The following is an 8,627-nucleotide window of genomic DNA, read 5'->3' as shown; positions in this document are numbered from 1 at the left end:
AGTGTCACGTGAAGACCTACTCCTTTAGAGATCAGTTATGGTTCGGTACCGTTATGCACACCTGTAACGTAATGTTCATATACCTGAGGTAACGTTTCTGTTCACGAAAAAAGTTATTCCGTTTCTGGTTGTAACGTAACGGAAACCGTAATTGAAAATACCGTTCCATTTCGTTACGTTACGACTCCCTGCCTACTACTATGGTCGAGCCTTCTGAGAAGAGAGATACAAACATTTAACACTTTTTTTTACTTTTGACCAATCAGCATTTAGTACGATGGTAAGAAATATGGCGGAGAAGTAAGAGCTCGTTTTGAAAGACGAAGTATAATTTCTTTCTATTTCATTTTTAGTTTTACCGACAGTGTTGGATGTAACTGTATTTCTGAATGAACTTTTGACAGTAAGCTTTCAATATCTTCATTTATGCATTATATTGCACGTATTTATGCGTAACCATTGGCTATAATAAACTACTCTTTATTTGCTATATTTTTGTAAATTTATTTAGTAACACACAGTTTGAAAATGTGATAGAATTTACTAGACAAAAATTACATATTGTGCATGTAGATACATTTAGCTAATGTAAGCGTAAAAGTTGGTAGTGGTTAATTCTGAACCTCGTAAGAATATTAAATGTATTACAACATGCAAAACACAGCAGTGATATTTTATCTTAGCAACCAGTGGACAGCCATATATGTTTGTTATCTCCACGGCCCAAGTTCAGATTTAATTCTGAAGGAATTTTTCTTCATGCTTCTATTTCTAATTATGTCTGTCAATACCTACTTCAGAGTCTTAGTGATTACTTACTGGCAGTTTTCTGGAACACAATTTTCCCTTCTGTTTACTCCTACATGATTCTTTGATTGCGAGCAGCCGGTCGTTTACTGTTGTCTTATATATGGACTGCTGCTACCACCTTCTTCACGTGCCTGGGGTGTGACTGGTATTTTGTCGCTGAATGCTTTCATTGTTAGGTTAGGTGGATTGGGTTTAGTGCTCTTAGCATTAATAAAATATCCCTGAATCCTTTCGTTGCTAGGTTAGGTGGGCCAAGTTTAGGGCTTTCAGCATTAAGATAATGTCCCTACTGCTTTAAACACCTGGTTGCATAATATCTGGTCTCTAGCATGAACCCCTTCGAGACCTGCATGAAAAATCCACAAAAACACATGTCCTCAAGTCGATCGGAAACCAAGAACATTCCTACTTGGGCAAGCTACATTTCAGATCATAATATAACTGGTAACTAACTAATAGGCTACTTAGTGGCACTTTCATTGTGCTAATTAGTTTCTCCAAGCTTCAAACTTGCTCACACAATCATTTCCAGTATTGTAAATAGTACTATAAAATTTGCGAAAAATCATTGAACATTCAGAACCGTTACCTACTTATGAAGGCTCCATGCCAATATCTTACACCCTCGATTTCGCAAACATTTCAAATATTTTCGTCAAATAAATAAGTTTCTTGTAACAAAGGGTGTTTCTAATTAGTGCGGAAGGTTTTTTTTTTTTCACATCTGCGGCTACGAAACTTACGTCTTTTTGATATTGAAGTTCCTGACGTACGTAGCGTCTATGCGGCTTTTCAGGGCTTCCATAATGGATTCATGTCTCAGGTGCACGTCTACACATTTTCTTTTTCTTGTTATGATTGACTTGTGCAGGGGTAATTTGCGATATGTTATTTTTATGACGTATTGGCGGGTTGGAGATTTCAGACATTGGAATTAATAGTGTGTGTAAATACGTTATCTTGTGGAATATCATGCACATTTCTCTTCGCAACTGCGGGCCAGAAAAGGGGAGGGTTGTACTTATGACTTGTGGGATGGGATAATTTGCAACTACTTATTTGTATGATGGTACGGAAAGGGGAGGTTAGTATTCTGTGGAAAAGGACAACAAAGACTTTTGACATACAACTTACTTCTCTTTTTGACTTTCAAATTAACTTCGACCTGCAATTCAGCCTGCACTTGGGATAAAGAGGTAAATTACCTTTTGAGGTTTAATTTCAGCCTTATTTCTTTGGTACCTAAGTAGTATTGGGGGCAGGTGGCTCCAGCCAGTTTCTAACATACCTTCGAAAGGGACTCTATATAGAAAGGTGGGGACACGGTAGGTTAATTGCTCCAGGGGAGGAGCCCGGAATCGGTGGGAAATTTGAACACGGCAACCACCTCGCAACTTCAAACGGCTACATCTCAACTTTAAACTGATGTACAGTCGTAAATACTTGTTCCCGTGGTCCAGAATTTTATTATTCACAATTAGCAGCACATAATCTTCATAAAAAAAAATTCACCTGCGAAATCGAGGGTGTAAGATTTTGATACGGACCCCTTATGAAAATAAGAGGCATTCTGTTGAACTTTATTTCTTTCACTTCTGAAATTTTCTTTGCATTTGCAAGCACTCAGGCCAATTACTACCACTTTCATAAATTACCACCAAACTTTCAGAGTATAAGAAAAATTTCAGGAATGAGAACTCGTGTTGAACAGAATGTTTCTTCCTATTCTTAAGTTTTAACGATTCTCCAATGAGCTGTTCAGGCAAATCCACTCATAAATGACCGCATGTGGTCTTGTGATAGGCAACTGTTATCGAACTTAAGTACATTGGTATTTCAATCTTGATTTTGCTGACCTGTGTGGCAGAATGTTTAGCACATGGTTAGATATTGAATGCCAGATGATATATATAAGAAATTTCACTTTCACTTTATTGAACCCCTGATATTAGCAGGCAAATTGCCCCGTGTCATGTTCATTCACTTTGATTTGGACAACATGAAGTTCAAGAAATAAAACAAAATGCCAGCAAATCAATTGCCATTTTACATCACAGTGAGTGAAAATAATTTGCCTGCAATATTTATCTATCTGGTGTTTCCTGATGGTGTAGTGGAAACACTGTCACCTTGTAATCAACAGGTCCTGGGTTTGATTCCTGAAGGAGTCACATTGCATACTGGTTTGGACTCAACTTGACATTGTAGGTCCAGTCGTGATTAGCCTCTCAGCTTAAAGTGGACATAAAACAAATTTTGCAATGTAAAAATCTGTAAAAAATATGTGCTCATCCCTACAATGTATACATGGGGACTACAGAAAGTGATAAATCTGTACTAAAGAAAATGTATTGTTCTCATTATATTATACTTTTAGTAAGCACAATTTTTAACTTTTTCTCTCCATGCCTTTTTCAGTTAATTGGAAATGGCAGAATCCGAAGATGATGTGGCAATTTACTTTGTTATTCCCAGAGGGCTTACAGATGAAGATTGCTCAACTGATTTGCTTCAAGCATACCAGGTATATATATTGCTGGTTTTGAAAACTACTGAATTCTGATTATTACAATTTTCGTAAAAAGCCCTACCTACTTTTTTACATAATTGCATGTGACAGTGTTGTATGGACATAACTGTGCCTTTATATTTCAGTAACTTGTCTTGAAAATTATTGGTCTAAGTTCTGGTCGAGTTTCAGGGTGTCTACCAGTCTTGAAAACCTGTAAATCCTGGAAAAATTAACGAATTTATTTTCTCTGGAAAAGTCAGGGAAATATACTATGTTTCTTGGAAAATCAATGGAAAAAAGGAATTATAAATTTGTTGTGGATAAACTATACTTCAGTTTGATATACTGAGTATTACCGGTAGTTACATTAGAAATTGTGAATTAAATACTCTTGGAAAAATGGTCACATTTTGAACTGACTTTGAAAAATGGTCACGTTTTGAACTGTTTTGATGTAGAAATCTACTTCACTAAGTGACTATTGGAATTTACCACTTTCTTGTTGCAATTCTTGGGTTGTGTTTTGTAGTAATTAGGATTGATACAGATATTATTACTAAATATTTCTATAAATATGTGTTATTTATGGGGCTGAGCTAATCCCGATACCAGTAGTCGTCATGATGATGATACCATTAGTGGTACTAGTTTACTATCCTTCGGACAGATTTCTTCATTTCTACAGAAGAAACTACTTACCGTAATAAGTTCCTGTAGTATTGTCTAACATCTGGAAGGTGTTTTGTGTGATGTGGGAATGTTTCATAGCGGAAATTCAACCATTGATGCATAGCCCCACGAACCATTTCCGGTAAGGTTAGGTTAGGTAGGGTCACAATAGGTTACAATAGTTAAAAATTGGTTTCGAAAAAAATATGCGTAGCCCCACACAACATTCTCGTATAGCCCCACACACCATTCCCGCATAGCCCCACAAACCATTTGCGGAAACGTACGTTCTTCAGTTACAAAAACACTTTTTTTTTAAAAAAAAAAAATGATCAAAAAAATGTGAATACACGTTAAAAAATGATCCGCGAAGCAGATAGGTAAGTAGAAATGTCAATAATTGACGAAACTCAGAAGTTATAGGTGTCCGAAGGATAGTAAACATTTACCTCAAAGTTTGTTCACCTTGTGGCAGATTGGAAGAACTCCCGCATTTAGTTTTTCCGAAAATTACTGAACAAATCCCCACTCTCCTGGGAAGCAGATGATTGACAAATGATCAAAGGCGTGGGTAAGGGGAAAGCTGTGCCCAAAGTTCTCAAAGGCATGTAACTACCTGGTAACGACTGTGTGGAAATAAAATAAATCATTCATTTCCAATTTCTGCTCACACATTCGTGGGGTAAGAAAGGTGAACATTTTTAAAACCAGCATTACTACCATGCTGGCCTGTTTCCGGGCCAGATGATTGCAGAGTTCTTGGGAAAAATGGGTGAAGGTCACTGTGGAATTCATTTTGTTTTATATACATGCAAACGGAGAGGGAGGGTTGTGGAATCAACAATTTCTTCTTGTACTCTTCCTTCTCTTATTGGCCGATACCATAGCAACTTGTTTTTATTGCAAATGACAGAGAATGATGGCATAAAGAGGCATTATTTTAATAACTGTATTTGCATATATATTTTTACATTGCTTTTCTCCCTCTTCAGGTTAACGCAAACGACAAGAATCAATAGTATTTACATGAAACTGAAGAAGAAACACAATCCACCATTTTTTTTCTTTCTTTTGTAACTGCAACATGTTAAAAAGTCTTGCAGGATTTCAAGAACCTCTTTCTTTGCATCCTCTGGATCTACAGAGAAGTTGACATTATAAAAACACCAAATGTCACAACACATTTTGAAATATTGTAATGCTACATGAGAATAATTTGGGAGTTATTTAATACCATTAAAGAGATGTGATGAGTTAGTATGACTTGGTAACTACCCTTTATTATTTTAAAATTGAATTTTACACGCATTGGTTCAAAGTCGTATCGGCTCTGCCCTAATTATTTATGCTATAATTGTTACAAACTGTACAAGAAAATAATCCTTTGTTTACCATAAGCCAATACGTGCAAGTATTACATACTCCGGTATGACTTAAGATGACCGGACCCCCCTCCAATTTTCTTCATATTTTACATACTTACTAATTGAATCCTGCTAATGATGAATCTGAAGTTAAAATTTGTCGGAAACGTCTAGAAATTGCAAAATAATTGCGAACCATTGACGCTAGCCCCACGAACCATTGACTGTGTGGTTAGGTTAGGCAAACATAGTTAAAATTTGGTGTCGTACTAGTATCAGGATCTAGAAATTGCAAAATAATTGCAAACCATTGACTCTAGCCCCATGAACCATTGATATGTGGTTAGGTTAGTTTCGGTTAGGTTAGGCAAACATAGTTAAAATTTGGTGTCGTGGTAGTATCAGAAATATTTCCTTGTGAAACAAAAAATTTGCAAAAATCGACTGTTTCCATTCCGAAAACTAACGAATTATTTTCGCTTATTTTGCAATTTCTTTTAAAAACTTTTCAATTAGTGAGTATGCCAAATATGAAGAAAATCAGAAAGGGATCTGGTTATCTTAAGTCGTTCCAATTCTCTTGATACATCTTTCCAACAATTAGTTTTTACTCAGTTTCCTTCTCAATATTACTTTTACATGTGAAGTAAATGACTTGGTTAAGTAGGATTCTTTGTATGGTGTTAGTGACAGTCTTGCACACATGTTTAAGTACATGCCCTATGACTTCAGTCTGGAAAATGATGATGTTTGGTCGGGAAAGCCTGGAAAAGTCACGTAATTTTCTTTTTATGAAATAGTAGACACCCTTATATTTTCATTATGCTCATTCATATTCTACATGAATGAATCAAATTGTGTATGTATGTATAAAACCTCCCTGAGGATCCATGTCTTTTGTGCAGAATGATTTTTCCATCCTATATACGTGTTTCTCACTAAGTGGTCATTTGTTGACTATTATCTGGAATGTTTGGTTTTGCTTCCATGTATATAACATTTCATGAGGCATTTTGTATAGTATAATTAAACAGAGTGTCTACCAGTCAAGAAAGTCCAGAAAATGTCAAGAAATATACAGATAGGTAAAGAAATTATGCTTGTGGTCAAGAACTTTCGCTTTTTTTTTTTCAGTATAGTGAATTTACAGTATTATATACCTGTACTTGGATTTGATAAAATTGAATATTTGGAAATCTAAAATTGTATTGAGTAGTGCTTAAGGTTTGTTCACTTCTTTTGTTAACCTGCGATCGGTCGTGGGTGAGCGCCGCGCAACGCTCACTTTAAATTTTAATTAAGTGCCATTTTAACAGTATTTAAAATATTGGCCTGTGGTGCTCTCTAGCTGACTTTTAGAGTTTCACGAGCGACCTGATCACATTTTTATGAGATGACGTAAATGGCATTAGTAGAGAGGCCATTGTTGTGGAAATAGTTTTGTCAGAATGAGGGCAGAGCTCACACTCCACCGATTACGATATATATTTTCTTTATTTACATTTGTGCATTATTTAGTCAGTAGGTCTATCCTGTTTCTAGTGAGTTTTCGTACCTATGTTCTTGTCTTGTTAATAGAAAATTCGAATAATGTCGAAGTGATTTGGTATCAGATGGAACTACCTCAGAGGAACAAGCGCTTTTTGTTAATTCTGCAACTTGTTGGCTTCGACGATGTGTACTATACGCTGTGTAAAAACAAATAAACATTTTGAAACAAAAATGTAATGAATAAGAAGGATTATAATAAACAGATCATTACAAGTACAAAAAATAAATTTAAAAAATTGAAATACGGTGAAATATGCCTGAAAAGCAAGGATGAGCACCGCGCTCACCCGCGACCGATGACGTGACTGCAGTGAGCACGACCTATCCCAGGTTAAAGAATTACATTATTGTATGCATGAAGTTTCCTAATCATTAAATAAAGTAATGTGGCTATTCCCCATCCAGAATGAAGTCTGAAGCATTAATAATGATACCAAATCTAAATCTCCTTAAATTACAGCTTCAGTTTTCATCTTAACTGCCCTTGTGGTAGGGGTTTTTCATTGAATAAAAATATATATTTTCTTAATTTTTAATTATACCTAAGTAAAGGGCGATTAAATAAAATAAAATAAATGCAGAAAAAAGGAAAAATGGTCAAGAAAAAGTCATGAAAGCATCAATAATTTTGAATTTGTTATTTCTGTAGACATCCTGTTAAAGTAATCTTAAATTTACATTTGTAAACCTCCCTGAGCATGTATTACTGCTTAGTATATTTTTTTCTAGGCATCTACAGATAATGGACTTTCACCAGAGTGGATTGCAGAAGAAAAATGTCTAGAATTGCAGCCAATCAAAAGAGATGTATTCATAATTGATCCATTTAAAGGGGAAGCATTTACATATCTGAAGAAATTTAAATGCGTGTAAGTTTTCTTTTTGTGGTGTTTTAAATACACTTTTACTTTGAAATATATTGTTTTGGTACAGGTTTCTGTGTATATCAATCAATAGAGTGATATGGGGAGGGGGGGGGGCAGAAAGGGAAAAAATGTATTATTGAAAGAAACTTTGAATGGTAAAATTAGGTACACAAAGAAAGAAAAAAGGAGTACTACATATACACCAAAGTTTTCTATATTGCACTAACCTGTTCTAAATCATCATCTAAATTTACAAAATGACGAAAAATAGGCAGTGAAGGCACTGCGTGGATGGGAAAGTTGCAATCAAGATTTACCTGCTTAATCCGTTCAACCATGTTCTGGCAAAATACCATGTTAAACACTACAATGTGTATCTCGATCTTATGTTTGCTGTAACTTCCATTTCCTGCTTTATACGTTTTCCAAGCCCTGCTGATGTCAATTTTTTCCACAAGCCTGTTCGGTAGTCCGGGTGACCTCTTCCTTCCATCTTCCTTGCTTTTGCAGCAGTTTCATTCATTCACCATGCGACCTTGAACTTCTGCCTTATGATTGGGGAAGAAGCACACTATTACCAAACCCATAGCCACTGAATGCTGCTTTCTCTAATGTTTCAACACATTCTAAAAGTGTGACTAAGGTGTCTTTATTCTCTTTATTCTCTCTTCCTCCACAAATATGCATTTGAAGAATTCAAACTAGAAACATGGTAAGATCAACTTCATGGAGATCACAATCAGCCGTGCACTTAACAAATTCATACCACTGTCTACAGGAAACCAGATGCAGGCAACCAGTACATATACGCTCTTTCTAGCCATCCCCTCAAGCAAAAAGCTAATGTGTGGCTGA

The 8,627-nt window shown here is 35.7% G+C and overlaps 1 protein-coding gene across 4 annotated transcripts in view; it reads left to right on the top strand.

Annotated features, from left to right (window-relative positions):
* Positions 1–208: 208 nt before the first annotated feature.
* The window catches only part of LOC145978345 (DNA topoisomerase 2-binding protein 1-A-like), a 133,439-nt gene continuing 125,020 nt past the window's right edge, over positions 209–8,627 (top strand). The window contains exons 1-3 of one of the 4 annotated variants that reach the window (XM_083110939.1): positions 209–280; positions 3,229–3,334; positions 7,636–7,775. In XM_083110939.1, the coding sequence (XP_082967065.1) occupies positions 3,239–3,334; positions 7,636–7,775 (236 nt within the window). In that variant the 5' untranslated portion in view covers positions 209–280; positions 3,229–3,238. The other 3 variants (XM_083110936.1, XM_083110937.1, XM_083110938.1) reach the window with 3 other exon arrangements.

Source organism: Lepisma saccharinum, chromosome 24, assembly GCF_977018435.1.
Source record: "Lepisma saccharinum chromosome 24, izLepSacc3.1, whole genome shotgun sequence".
NCBI lineage: Eukaryota > Metazoa > Arthropoda > Insecta > Zygentoma > Lepismatidae > Lepisma > Lepisma saccharinum.
This window is presented reverse-complemented; position numbering and strand designations above follow the sequence as displayed.